The sequence below is a fragment of the Branchiostoma belcheri genome, unplaced genomic scaffold (genome assembly GCF_001625305.1).
Source record: "Branchiostoma belcheri isolate BF01 breed outbred unplaced genomic scaffold, Haploidv18h27 scaffold96, whole genome shotgun sequence".
Classification (NCBI taxonomy): Eukaryota; Metazoa; Chordata; class Leptocardii; order Amphioxiformes; family Branchiostomatidae; genus Branchiostoma; species Branchiostoma belcheri.
Window position 1 is genome coordinate 60384 of NW_017804642.1, and position 14968 is coordinate 75351.

The window sequence follows — 14968 nt, forward strand, 5'->3', positions numbered from 1 at the left end:
AACAGTAAGATCCGACCGACACAATCTCCAAGCAGATACATGGAACAGATTTTCTAGTAATTATGTTAAAAAATCATCTGAAGATCAAACAATGGAGCAGATACAGAGAAAGGGACAACCCCAACTATACCCACGAACATCTGCTTGGAGACCTCGTAAACAATAAGATCCGACCGACACAATCTCCAAGCAGATACAAGGAACAGATTTTCTAGTAATTCTGTGTAAAAAAATCATCTGAAGATCAAACAATGGAGCCATATTATATTCCAACGTTATCTCAACGGGCGTGACCTACTCATAGTGATTGTTATCCTTTACCCAGACTAACCAGAGTATCTACTAGGGGATGTGTATATGACGATATTTATGTTACCGACAGTTTAGAAATTATTTGTGTCTGTGGTGTTCCGAGCGGAGCATTGACTGTGTTGTACCGAAATAGGCCGTGCAGAGTAACGGTCTCTGCTCTCGGCCACGATCGTATCATAGTTTGTATACCTATATTTTCGTCATGTATCCAGGGAAAACACCAATAATTTGTTTATTCAGTGACCCATAGCGTAAATACTGCAATGTGCATTGAAATGTTATCCGGGAAACCTCTCAGTAAGTGTCGTCAGAGGACACGGGCACTGAGACGGCGATGCCGGTTACTACACGGTGTCCAGACCCGACATTCACCGTACGGGTCGGGGTATCGCTTGTCGGTGCAAGGATGCTGCCCGTAAATTATATACACTATTGTATACACTATTATACAATGCCATACTTGTTGCTCTGAATGTGTGGGGCGCAATGGGCCTTAGATATTGAAGTATTACGCAGCGGAGCTCTCCGCGATGTGAACACCACGAAGGTTTACGTCAGACTGAGCTCCGGTTGTTTACGTTACGCCTTTTATCGGGCCAGGTCACCGTTAGTTATATAGTGCAATCTAACACAATAAACAGAAGAGACATTTCTTGTTTGGCGAGATATGCAACCTTTTATTCTGTTGTATCACAAACCATGCATAGTATCAACACGTGCGAGGCATGATGTAGGATAGAGATTGTCTCAAATATATTAACATGTGTCTCATGTCAAAAACCCGGCCAAAACACGCCTAACTGCGTGAAAGAAACCAAGACCACGTGCGTGTGCGAACGAAAAGGGGAAACCAGCCTATCGGGCACAAATTGTGTCGGAATGAGAAAGGAAAGGGGTTCACAAGGGACAAGCGAACACGTTTTAAATGTGCTTTAGCTGGCGGTCTAAAGCCCCGCGGACACTCTTGTAATACTGGAGGTTTCCCAGATCGGACAAGTGTAAGCCGTCAGGCGCATGCCCGTAGCCAGGATTTTGAATGGGGGGTTATTCCCACTGCTTGAGTGGACCTCGAGGTTCCTAGGGGGGTCCGGGGGGAGCATGAGGCTACGGGCATGAGGCGCAAAGTAGTTTGGGTTGCGTCTCCACAGACGTCTGTGGTCCCATACTGTGACCTTGGGGTAGCTCTGCACAAGTCCCTTCAGCGCCTCCGTGAATTTGTGAAGGCGCTGAGGAAAGTCAGACATGTTAGGTGGAATATGGAGACGCCAGATATCTGGGGAACCTTGGAGGAGCGCCCGGTCTGCTTTCTGGTGGAGACCCACTCAGTGTACACGTAGCGTGCCGTGTCTATTATATATGGCAATACCTATTAAAAATTTCATCCTTATGTGGTAATACTTGCGTCAGATACCATTCTTTCCTAATAACTATACCTTACTCACGTACTTCCTAAATAATCAAACATAAATCCATACGAATGTGAGTTACAGCTCAGGGTACACATTTCATTTGTTGATGCATGCATCATATTAGCACCCTCAAAAACAAACAATACAACTTCCTACATACAATACGGTGTTAAAAACACACACATTTTAAAATACTAGTAGTACTAAAACAACAATCCGTTATAAGAAAAATTCCTTTTACTCAAGTTATATCAAAAGGGTTACAAATTTATGCTATTATATTATTAAAATACTCACGTCGCCGGTGTGTTTTTTAAACACCGCCCTTGTTCCGTCTAGTTCCCATTCTTCTACCACATGCCAAGGAGGATACCGGTAGTATCCCACGCGCATTGCGTGCATCTGATTTGCATCTGATTATGACGTTTTGCCGCGAAACCAAGGGTTTAAACAAAATGGCGGGCGCTTGGGTGGCTGTGTTGCTGGTTGCCGGCATTTACGGGCCGTAGGGAAGCGGCATGGAGTATTAGGTAAGTAAACTTCGGCGTTTTTGAGTGTTCATATACCAACGTAGAAGTGGAGATATCCTGGTTTGTCTGACATGACTGGAAATTGTTAAAAATTGAAGTAATCGCTGACGGGTTTCTCTCGTATTATGACAGTAACGTTGCTGTAGAATGGTATTTACGCACTCCAAAATGTGGCGCTCTGGTTGAATATAATACGGTGTTTTTTAAAAAAGGTTACTGATTATTGATCAGACGATGATTGTGCACAAAAAAAAGGGAAAAGCACCGAAAAGCACCCATCGGAAGACGACGAAAACGGAGATTTTGTAGGGAGTATATTTTGACGTCACATTGTTGTTTACTTCGAAATTCGTGCCTCTTAGTGGCGCTCTGGTTGAGTAAAATGAGTAAAATAAAGATGCTACTACTAACTACCGATAGCTGTATATATAAAAAAAAGTGGCAAGCACTTACAGGAACATGATGGAAAACTGTCGTCGTTTCTGGGTTTGTTTCGTTTCGATGGCACCCTGCGTCAGTGCGTGTGGTGTGGGGAGGGGGGCTACCGTCGGGCAACCCTTTCCTTATCGTTTTTCTCTTGTTTATTCTTAGACATCATGTCCGTTACACCCAATTGCGTGACACCACAGTCAACCCCAAGAAAAAGACAACACATCAGTGGGTCCGGCAGCACACCATCTGGGAAAAGGTCCCAGAAAACTGAGGTGTCTGACAACACAATTTGTCGGCCACTATCATTTGCAAGTCCAAAGGTATGTCATGAGACATTTTGAAATATTCTATATCAAAGTTATCTGCTGATATAGAAGAGATCTTATCGTTCTGACATGAAAACGTGTATTTCTTTGATGTTGTTGTGAAGTTTTTTTTCTTAATAATATAAACAGTATCAAATACTTAGTACCCCCAAATCAAGGTGATAAAATGGATTTTGGCTGCTCTCTCACTTTAACTGTTTCACTCTAACAACTTCATGTATGTACATGTATATAGGTTCAGGTTTTCATTTGGTTTCTCTATGTTGCTATAATACTTTTTCCTTTTTGTCTTTGAAAATAGAAAACACGTTCTCAGGGATTGAGATATTCCCCACGCCATATCCCCCCAAAGTCACCAGTCAGGAAACATACATGGACAGAGAAGGAAGACAAGGCTCTGATAGAATTTCTTGATCTGTCATTGCTTGATGACAATCAGAACATTGAGCCAAACTGCCAGTGGCCCATGAAAAATGCCAACAGCCCGTTCTGGGTAGATGCAGCTAAGGCCATCAGGAAACGGACATGCAGCAGTGTTCTTCTTTCAAGTAAGTGGGGGAACTTTCCATTTTTGCATGTTTGTCATTGAGATGTACTTTTTACATTAAGTGGGTTTCGGTTGACTTTATATATTTTTTGGTGGACCCCCTCAATTGTTTTAATTTTGGATTGTTTAAAGTGCACGTGTATGTGAATTGCATGTGTGTTTGTGACTTTTCTGATTTCTCTCATCCTTTGTTACAGATAACAGAGTACGGAACCGGGCCAGGTACTTCAGGGACAAGTTTGACAAGTCATTGGAACAGGCTGTAAAACACTTCGGGTTGGACATAGACAACATAATCAGCAAGACAACAGTAAACACCACTACAGTTAGCAGGGGATGCCAGGTCAATGTCACAACACCACAACATGCAACAACAACACAGCACACCAGACCATCAGAACAGTGTGGAGACAGCATGGAGACAGCTTTTTCGCAGTGCAAGGCATTGTCCCCAACAGGTCTAAGCACCCTGCTAATGCTGCTACTGCCACACATCACCCCTCTTCCTACCGCAACATCCTTTGGAGATGAACTGTTTTCCGCCATGGCCACAGCTCAACACATCAACACATATCCTACAGACTTCTTTTCCCGCTCCCTTACCGCAATGAACACACTTCAGCAAAACCAGAAACCAAACCTCCTGTACACCTTCGCACGCGTGCTAAGCTCCAAGAGACCTGATGACTCCAGCACTACACTTCTGCAGCTTGACAGGATGCCATTCGGCCTACTCCAATATCAGCTGGAGTTCTTTGGTGCAACGAATGTACACCAGGTACATGTACAAAGAACACATAGTTCATTTACAAGCTACAGTACCTATAGCTGCATGTTGTTTTGTGTTATATGGGAACATGTAAATGAGGGTAACATAGGGTAGCTATGAAATCATTCAAATTGATTTGTTCAATGTAAGAATTGTACAATTATATTGATATGCACTTCTGAAATCTCGTCTTTTAGTACTAAGAGGATTGAGAGGATGGCAAATGCTTAGAAGTTAGAGGATGATTCTGACATAGATCGTACACCAATATGTAGTTTTAATTTTTCCATAGGTTACCATTGCACCTGATTATGCTGTCTGGTTGGAAACAATGTGTTCAGAGTTCCCAACACGTTTCATGCGCCTTTTCCGTGGCCCTGGATGGAGCGGAGTGCCCAAAGAGGATGCAAAGAACCCATTAAAGGTATTTTCTTTTATATATATGACAAGTCAATCACAGGGAGAAAAGCAAGAACATCTTTGCTATATGTCCTGACTGGTATTGTTGTTTGGTAGTTTCCACTATGTTATACCCCTGCTCCTTGTTGTAATTGGATTGGTGTTATTGTTTATTTCTTTTGAAAAAATAAACTTAGTGGTTTTCGCCTTAGATTGAAAAAAATGACTTGATTAGACATTGAACATGCTTCCTGTTAGCTTCATTGCTTTAAACTTCCTAGGCACTTAAATGCTGTGCTTTGAAAGAACAATAAGTCTTGTTCTGTATGGATTAGATTCCCTTTCTTCCTCATGTTTTATTTGTCGTACAACTCTCTTCCTTTTACATTAGGCTCAAATGAATGTGGCAGCTCCATGCATTGAGACTATGTACCGCAGAGCAAAGAAGGACAAGTATGATGGCAGCTCTTCTATACAGGTTAGTATGTAAACCTCATTCTTTTTGTAAGAGTCCATTGTCATCTTAATATTGAGATATCATGTCATTGATCTAGGAACAAATAATAAAAATTGAGATAGTAATTTGGTAAGTTTGTTCTGTCTGATGTCTATACCTTTAGTGGCCATTAAGCTCTCCTACTATGTTTGAATGCTAGCATGGATGCAGTATAATGTTGGTACATATAGGCAGGTCACGTTATTCCCTTCAGGAAATAGTGGATACGGTGACGGGTCAAAAGTTTAACTTTCATAAACGTCAAGTTAGTCTGCAGTAAGTTTTTTCTGTCATATGCAGGTAACTGCTCTGGAACACTTCGCCAAGCACAAAAAGCCTGGGACACGCGTCTGGTTCAAGGCTGATGCGTGTGACATCAAGGTTGCCCTGCAGACATCCATGAAGGGGAAATGGGCGGGTGACGTTGATCTCGGTGATGGGAGCCTGCAAAAGCTACGGGAAGATAGTGACAGGCGAGTGGCCTGTGTTAAGGAAGCCGGGAAGGTTCCCACCCGAAGTCAGCTGGAGGCCGATGTCCTCAAACTCCTGAAGGATGTTGAGGAAGACATTGTTTTCCTTGAGGATGGGCTAGAAGTCGCACAGAAGAAGTACACTGAAAAGTTCCGCCAGCCAAACTCATCGACAGAACTCCTGAAGGGCCTGGCATGGGAGAGGGTTGAATACCACACGTTACTTGTGCAAGCCAAAACCTTCTATGAAAGGTAACTTATGAATTAATTTAATGACTATTATTATTATTATCTTATTTTTACATAATGTTGCCTTACACCTGATAGATTTCATCACGTGAACACAATGATGCTGTTTAACATATTTTATCAGGAACAAATAATAAAAGATTGCAATGAAGTAAAAATGCTGGCAAGCTGTCAGTGCACAGTGTTAGATATCTTGATCCCTGGAGGTCTATCTTTTCAGCTTTTAAGTTGTGCCTTTTTTTTTTCATATGCATTCTGTAGGTATGAACGGCTACTGGCAGCTCTCGACCCTTCTTCGCCTCAACCTGACCGAGTCGCCCAGTGTCTTGTAGAACTGGCACCGGATAGTCAAACGTACCTACAGAACCTCTTCAAGAAGAGGAGAGTTGCAGCCGACCATGCCATGGTTATAATGGTATCAGATGAGAGGCGCAACCAGAAGCCATATGCCATACCAATACAACTCATCCCTTATCACAGCCTGCGGGATCAGTTTCTCCAGGAGTTCCTGAACAAGTGCCATGAGGAGGCTAAGAAGCTAGGATTAACACCTGTTGGTAGGAGTTTATCCTTTATAATCTTCTTTACTTCAATATAAACACAACAAAGACAAGTGTTGAAATTAAAGCATAGAAAAGTTAAAAGAAAATGTTTCACCTGACTGCTTATTAGAATATTTGGTGCTTCTGTTGAATGCTGCTAAGCTGAACAGTTGTAACAGTCAGAAAGCTGCCCTACTTCAAAATTCATTATTTGATACTATAATTGGCACTTAGGTAACTGTGTTTTATTGAGCATGTCCATGTGTTTTTTTTTTCTATGTTGATATTTACGTGGAGCTTTGTCTTGTTGTCATAGGTGACGTTACGGATGGAGAGTTCAACTCTCTGAGAAGCCTGGGGAACAAGCGTCCCATCCATCTCTACGAGATAATACAGGAAGTTAAGGACAGTGTCCGGAGGACGACTGCACAGACAATACTGAAGTCACTGCGGAAAGTTGGGGGTTAGTTTTTCTTCTTCGACTAACACAAATTTTATGCATGGCCTCTCTATTGTATCGGACTGTGTAATACCACATAGCATGTTTTACATGTATCTGTTTGTTATATTTCTGTTCACTTACAGTGCAACTGATTCAACTGACCATTTCTTGCAAGGGGGTGGGGGTGGTAGTGAAAAGCTCCTGTATCTGCTTGTTTCCAATGTGTAAAGCTTATCTTAAGATAGACTCTGCATACTATTGAACACCAGTTTGTACTTACCTGATTATTGTGTTTCATTATGCAGAGGATGACTTGGGCATGCCGGTAACAGAGGTGCAAGATAAGGCCATCCCACAAGCAGTAATAGAGGAGTTCCATCAGCTAACAACAGTGCACAACATGGCAGACGAGGATGCTGTTGTACGACTACGCAAACAGCTTGTGCCCCCAGATTGCTGCCCCTCCCCCTTCCGCGCAAACTCACCCGAGTCCCTCCTCGACCAGCTCCGGGCCATACTCTCCACCTACAGATACAGATACAGACTAGACGAACTCATGGCGGGGGGGGTAGACTTTAAACACCACATGTTTGTACCTGAGAGAGATGGGCGAAACTACCTACACAGGAGGGAGGATCACTGCCATCTCCTGAAAAGGATAGCTGCACATCTGAGGAAAGAGCCCCCGCGATGGTTTAACCACCATGCTCTCGAAGATGCCCTCCATCCCCAAGATGGGGAGCCGAAGCCTGGTCTGACGGAGGCAGCCCTGTTTGGGCTGCGTAAACAGTCCGTTAAAGATGCCGAAATCTTGCTGTCATACAGCATGGCCAGGTTTCTTCGGCACAGGGGGTATCTTCGAGAAGCTAGCTATGTGGAAACCATTGCGGGGTGGCACGAAGCAGCTGACGGGCGGGGTCTGACAGAAGAACAAAGGACGGAGAAGAACACCGCTATGATGGCGATGGTGCTTGATGAACTCATGCCACATCATCGTTCTCCCCCATGGCGTCGTCCTCCCGTAGACTTCACAACTATGGATATCAACAGGCAAGAAAACATGACACTATGATTGAATAAAAAATGCCACAGCCATTCTCTCTAACTTGCAAAGGAAGAGCTAGCTAATAAGATAATTGCTACCTCTACCAAGGTTATATTTTTACACTTGTATTAACATGTGGATCTGTATGTTGCCAAATGGTATAAGTCAAGAATGCCAGGATGGATTACAGACTCAGTGAAGTGAATTTCTATGTTCTTGTCCCTTTCTTAGGTTCGGGCAAGGAGTTTTGGGCTGGAGCCGTGAAACCCTGATCGCGGTCACAGCGAACATCGAATCAGTCGAGCTTCGGAGAAGCGAGAATGTCGTCATTGGCCATGAGGAACATCCAAGGGCAAGTACAACTGACGATGTCGAGGGTTTTTTCGCGGGCCTACACCGACACCTGGGAAACACATTCACCCTCAAGGAATTGCATGCACGGTGGCCAACAGAAGTCAGGTATCAGCTTTTTTAAAACTCTGTATTTGAGGTAATATTTTCACCACTGTTTGTGTGTGTGTGTGTGTGTGTGTGTGTGTGTGTGTGTGTGTGTGTGTGTGTGTGTGTGTGTGCTCCACATGTGAGTATACACAGTTACTTAAGGAAGCATGGATGGGTTGTTTTGATATTAAGTATGTGGCTAGGTCAAGGTAAGCCCTGGAAAGTACTTACTTTTGTTTCCCGCTGCAAAACTGCATAAGTGACAGGATTGTGAGCCCTTTGAATTTTTCTTTTCTGGAACTGCAGGTGAGTTGTCTTTATGTGCACTTGAACTTAACAATATTTTTTTTTTAATCTCATACAGGGAATTCTCTAAGCGGATAGATCCGGATCTGCCATTCTATTATTGGACAAGCAGTGAGAGGTACAGAGGGGATGAGCTGTACCCCTCATTCAATGAGGCAGGAAACAATCCCCTCCGCCTACACAGGATCCAATCCTGCAGGAGAGAGGATGCCTCCATCTTCACAAGCGCGAGGGGATTCCTGCCGGTCCGCAACAGGGCGACTATCCGGCAGATGATTCATCGCCCCGAGGTACCGTTGCCGGAGGTACCAAACATGCTGCCCCACCTTTAAACCTTTGTTTCAAAGTAAGACATTAGCTTGAAATGTAAGTAGACTTTTTGTTTATGTTTAGATAGTAAAGTCAAGGCAGAAAGGCAGATTGAGAAAGTATATACTTTATTGTTGTTGTCATTGTATTTTCAAAGAAAGTTAACCTCAGGGCATATTTATTTTTGATTCAAAGTTGCATGTCAAGGCAGTAAGAGACCTGAAGACAAGAACATGCATATACTTTATTAAGATATACCTAGTGTAGTAAAGATATTTTGCCAAGTTGTTGCAATGTTGTATATGCCAAAGAAAGTTAACCTCAGGGCATATTTATTTTTGATTCAAAGTTGCATGTGAAGGCAGTAAGAGACTTGAAGTCAAGAACATGCATATACTTTATCAAGATATACCTAGTGTAGTAAAGATATTTTGCCAAGTTGTTGCAATGTTGTATATGCCAAAGAAAGTTAACCTCAGGGCATATTTATTTTTGATTCAAAGTTGCATGTCAAGGCAGTAAGAGACCTGAAGACAAGAACATGCATATACTTTATTAAGATATACCTAGTGTAGTAAAGATATTTTGCCAAGTTGTTGCAATGTTGTATATGCCAAAGAAAGTTAACCTCAGGGCATATTTATTTTTGATTCAAAGTTGCATGTGAAGGCAGTAAGACACATGAAGACAAGAACATGCATATACTTTATTAAGACAACTCTTTATTACATGTCCAGCCCTTGGTATGGTATTTTGAAGTATATATTGCCAGTTTGTTGCAAAGGTATATTTTTTAAAGAATTTTAACTGCAGGACATTGTTTTTGGTAAAAGTAACAGTAACTTGAACAAGTGTTTCTAAAAATGTGCACGTGCAAAAGCAGACTTTTTCTTTATGTTTAAGAAGTAAAGTTTAAAGTTGGGTAGGTAAAGTTTGATTTTATAACACCTGTTGTAAAGTAGTAAAGTTTAAAGGTAGGTAGTAAAGTTTGATTTTATAACACCTGTTGTAAAGTAGTAAAGTTTAAAGGTAGGTAGTAAAGTTTGATTTTATAACACCTGTTGCAAATCAAGACAGTAAGGCACATTGAGCCAGGTAGTCTTTGTAACAAGAATATACTTTATTATATAACCAGTATATATTATTATATAACCATATGTTGCCTATTTGTTCCAAAGTTGATATTTTATGAGAAAGTTCTTTGTTCAATATTTTGTCAAAGTAAGAAAGTACCTTAAACATGTGTTCTTAAACAAAAGTTGGAAGTACCTTATGTGTCAATATCAAATAATATACATGTATATTTTACCTGTTTCATTAGACAAAGACTCGATGCTGTTCACTCATTTGCATGTCTTTTGGGGGTCATAGACAGATAACATATAGACAAATGAAAATTACATTTCATGAAACCACCTGATCCTATTTTTGTGGCATCTTATGATAAGTAATAAAAATTGTTACAACAACAAAATTTCGCACACATTGGTCTAAGTATGTTCCAAGCTTCAATTTTACCTCTGCAAAACTACAGAAGTAAGTGTTATTTTAGTATTAAGCCTTACATAAGCGAGAAGAATGAGTGAAAATTATTATGGTGTTTATGTTACAATGACTGAGTTGTACTTGTAGTTTAAGCTATCCCTTTCCCAGGTCCCTTTCTTGACAATCTTGACGTATGCCTTGTACAAGTTTTTTTTTGCAGGGGCACAGTAAGAAAGCTGTAACTTGTGAACAGCAATCTCAGTTACATCACCTTTGTTCATTGCCCGGGTCAGTTTGGGAACTTTGGTGCCTGGGCAGTACCCCACAACCTGCCAACAGTTTTCTACGAAGACTTCAAACTTGATAGCATTTTTGTCCTTAACATTGTTGGGCTCAAATGCTGCTCGAGTTTCAACATCAGTACCATCACGTCTTAGAGCAGAACACTTGTCTAAGGCATCTTGATAGCATGCCTGCCAGGTCGACCCGGCGACAGCAAAAATCTGTCCACTCAGAGTTCTATCATCATCGTCTGACTGATTGTCTGTGTTTCCATCCTGTTCCTGAGAGTCATCGGACTCATCCTCAGACAGGTGAAAGTCCTGTAAAGCATCGACAACTGGGTCTGGGTCATGCATGTCCCGGGACATGTCCACTAAGATGAGAGGTAACTGAGGTGACTGGATGGGCTTCAGGCAATTACACTTGTCTACATATGGTAGGCTGATGTCGACAGGTTGAAATTCCATTCCATGTGGCAGATCATCTGGGATATCTGCTGCGACTGGTGGGAAGTTTATCGCTGTCTTGTCTGTGTGCAGCTGCTCCACCTCCCAGAGAAGTGTGCCCCAAACTTCTTGCTTGTTGACATCTTCAGAACAGTTGAACTGTAAGAAAAGCCATTGTGGTTTAGTATTTTGGTTCTAATACTTTTCAAATCACCTGAGATGCCAAAAACATTGGAGCTAATCAAGCAAAGATAAATTGATACATTTCTGAAAAAGATTTTCAAAAAATACATTGATTGTCAGAGAGAACTTAGCTATTTGGTCAGTTTGTATCAAATAATAGGCAAAGTTTCCCTCATTTGCAATGAAAACAATCCAGTTCCCACAAAAACAACAAAAAAATATATCAGACTAAGATATTAAGTCGGATTAAGAAAAATATAGTTTGACTGGATCGAAATTGCAGTTTTACAGACGGCAGTGAAAATGCACTGAAAAGCGTCTGAAAAGCGTGTGCATGCCCCCCTCCCACCCCATAATTTTTGTACGTTGTTTTTGACGGGTTGTACTCCTGTTTTGACTTGTGTTTCGACCACAAAAAAGTGATGGTCATGAAAAAAATATGTAGCACAAAGAAAATCATAGTAGAACAAGTTCGGAATCATATATTTACAGGGAATAGTATACAAATGCACCGAAAGTCGCAGAAAATCACAACAAAGCCGGGAGCATACATGCCCCCCTCCCACCAACTATAGCCCAATTTTGCCGCGGAATTACTGCTCTGTTGATCACACAAAATTTATAAAGGTCACCAAAAACGATAAGTGACATAAAGTAAATCTTACTTTGATGGTAGAACTCGATCTGACGCGTAGTTTGACCGGAGACGGCACTCCGGCGAACACTCCGCCCAGGTCCCGGTCAGGAATCAAGCACAGCCGCCGGAGGTTTGGTGGGTCGCCCGATACTGCTATGTGGCAGCGTCTAGTAGCTATTTCGAAGCACGAAACCCCCGAAAAGCGAATCCGGAACTTGTATGTGTCCATACAACAAAGCAACACATCTGGATTATCCTCCAAAATCTTTGGTTTAACTGTAAACAACGTGTTTATCGCAGCTCCAGGAGCCGATCCGCCTTGGGCAGAAGCCATCTTTGGAGTGATTACGTCACGGCCCGGTCGCTATATTATTTCAAACCCGCAATGCATGTCGGGAAATATGATAATCCCTCCTTGACCACATGCAAGGCCGTAACATCGGCAGTCTGCGAGTTCTGGTGAGGAACGTGGAGGATGAATCAACACAAGAAGTGTGGCGACGGGAGGGACAACAGGGGAGGGGATGGCTGCTTGCTTCAGTCAACATCGGTACTAACAACAGGAACTATCAGGTATCTGTTTTAACATAACTGTGGGGTACGTATCGATATTACGTAGACTCGTTGTTGTTTAATGCACATTACGAGTAAGTCATTAAGTTTAATAGGACATATGATTAAGTTAAACCTTTATGTACCCCTATTTAGGTTGTTCTAGAGGCTGTTGTGGGAAATGGAGACCAGGGAGACATAGCTGTTGACGATGTGTCTTTCGCAACCTACTGTCCTCTTCATGCAGAAGGTGCATTCTCTTAGATGATAACATATTGTCATTCATTTAAACCTTAAAATTCCATGTTTAATCATTTAATGGCGATGCCTTAAAATGAAAAAATAATGACAACAGCAAAAAAATAAACATTTCCTGTCTTGTATTTAAATGTTTGCTTCTAACTCGTAGGTAAACAACATGGGTTGTCGTCCACATCAGTAAAAATCATTGCTGTCTCCAGCGTGGCGGTGGTGATTCTAGGAATTGTCGTGACCGTTATCATCGTCTATTGCAGGCGTAAAAGGATAAAGAAAGAAAGGTGATCAAAACGTTAGATATAGTTATTGCACTTTGCGACTACAATATAGTTTCAGTGCAGCATCCTCTGATAAAAGACGGTAGTAAAATAATATGCTTTTTCATTAAATAGTAGAAGTTTGTTACCATTTTTTTCTTTTTCTAGTCGTCTTCTGTAGATGGCTATGTTGACTCGAATCAAAGAATAGTTTTAACTGTATTTACAGAGCAAACCCTCTTGAGTATTGACCTAATATGAAGGTATCACATAAACATTTCGTTCTAATTAACTATCCGAAGCAATTGACAAATCCCCTCACCAGATACGACAACAATACCCAGAACAACAGTCACCAACTTGGACGTTTGCCAGCTCGACCACAACTCGGAGATAGTAACGTCCGAACCTACGAAGACCTACGAAGGAGCACTGCAAGTAAGTTGCCTGCTATGAAAATATTGATCTAATTTACGCAACAGTTATCAAGTTAGACAATTTATTAACTTTTCTAAAACAGATGGAGCCAACCAAACCAAAGTGTTTGGTTCAGACCCAAGACGTCCCGGTTTCGAATCCTGCCCGTTTCCAGCGATCTTGTGCCCTTGGGAAAGGCACTTTACACGACTGTCTTCACTTCACTCAGGTGTAAATGAGTACTTGGCTTCAGTTAAGAACGTTCTTCAGATAGGATGCTAAATGGATGTCCCGTGTTTGGGGAGAGTGACACCCCAGGCAAGCTAAAGAACCCACCACACTTATCGAAAAGAGCAGGGATCTTCCCGGTGTGAGTGGTTCAAACCTGACAGTCCAGTGGACGCACCTGGGCCCATAATGAGGTCACCTGAGTAAGCACCGAATGGCAGCCGCTCTAGACCCTTGTGATTCAGCCCCAATAATTGTAAGCTTCTCACAATTAGACCCTTGGCTTCGAAGAGAGAGTATCCGACCCACCCAATACAGTACAATACCAAAGATGCACGCATATGCATAAATATCTAAATGTATTAAAGCCTAACTGATTGAAAGTTTCATAATCTTACGTTGAAATCTAGTTTGTTCTCTCTCATCTTCGCAAATATATTTTATTTTACCAGACAATTACGAGTCCTTACATGGTGCAGGAGGGCGGCCGGTAGAGTGGTCTGTCACACCACGGGAACTTAAGGGGCAGGTGAGTAACTTCTTAACGCTTCATCTTAGAACAAGGACATGAAACAAGGTTACAAACACGCTCATATGAATATTTAAAAAAAGCGACGGGCACAAATCAAGAAACATTATTGTTCCTTCATTTGTGAACATAAGATTTGTTTATTGATTTGTGAACGTAATGAACATATTAAGTTGCATTATATGGATGCATTCCAGCTTCGTAGTAAGACTTAAACATTCTGGGGTAAATGTCATTTTTAATTATGTGTTGGTTTCTTGTTGGTAGGTGGAACCTGACGGAGCATACGCCATTCCTGCCTACGCGTCGTCCAAAGACCCGTTCACAATGGACAGCAGCAGTCAGGCCTCACTGGTCAATAACATTGTAGGGCACAGCCCACTAATTCCAGCCCCTATTGGAATATATGGAAACATCTAAGAACTGAGCTGTAAACAATCACCTACTTGAGTGTTCAACTATTGCAAACACATATTGACAGGGTAGTCCAACATCCAAATTGTCCATTTAGTCCAAAAATTTCACTTTTTGACCAGCGAAACCCTGGCCCGGCAAATGCAAACACTGGCAGCATGACCTCTGACCCCCTTGAAGACCACCAAAAGACAAGAAGATGGGATTAGTTTTAGAACCTACCAAGCAGCCAAAACAACCCTAACAGCCAGTTTTT

General features: G+C 41.8%; 2 protein-coding genes and 1 long non-coding RNA gene across 8 annotated transcripts in view; 2 read left to right on the plus strand and 1 right to left on the minus strand.

Annotated features, from left to right (window-relative positions):
- LOC109461807 (MAM and LDL-receptor class A domain-containing protein 1-like) overlaps positions 1 to 14968 on the plus strand; it is a 101292-nt gene that overhangs the window by 15226 nt on the left and 71098 nt on the right. The gene's annotated exons all lie outside the window — the stretch shown is intronic.
- LOC109461810 lies at positions 10626 to 12411 on the minus strand. The gene is made up of 2 exons (XM_019758256.1): positions 12086 to 12411; positions 10626 to 11396 (listed from the first exon to the last, which is right to left on the minus strand). Exons 1-2 carry the CDS (start codon positions 12389 to 12391, stop codon positions 10626 to 10628), a joined length of 1077 nt encoding a protein of 358 aa, XP_019613815.1. The 5' UTR covers positions 12392 to 12411.
- LOC109461812 lies at positions 12489 to 12861 on the plus strand. Its single transcript, XR_002139714.1, has 2 exons — positions 12489 to 12630; positions 12766 to 12861. It is a non-coding gene; the product is annotated as an uncharacterized LOC109461812 (long non-coding RNA).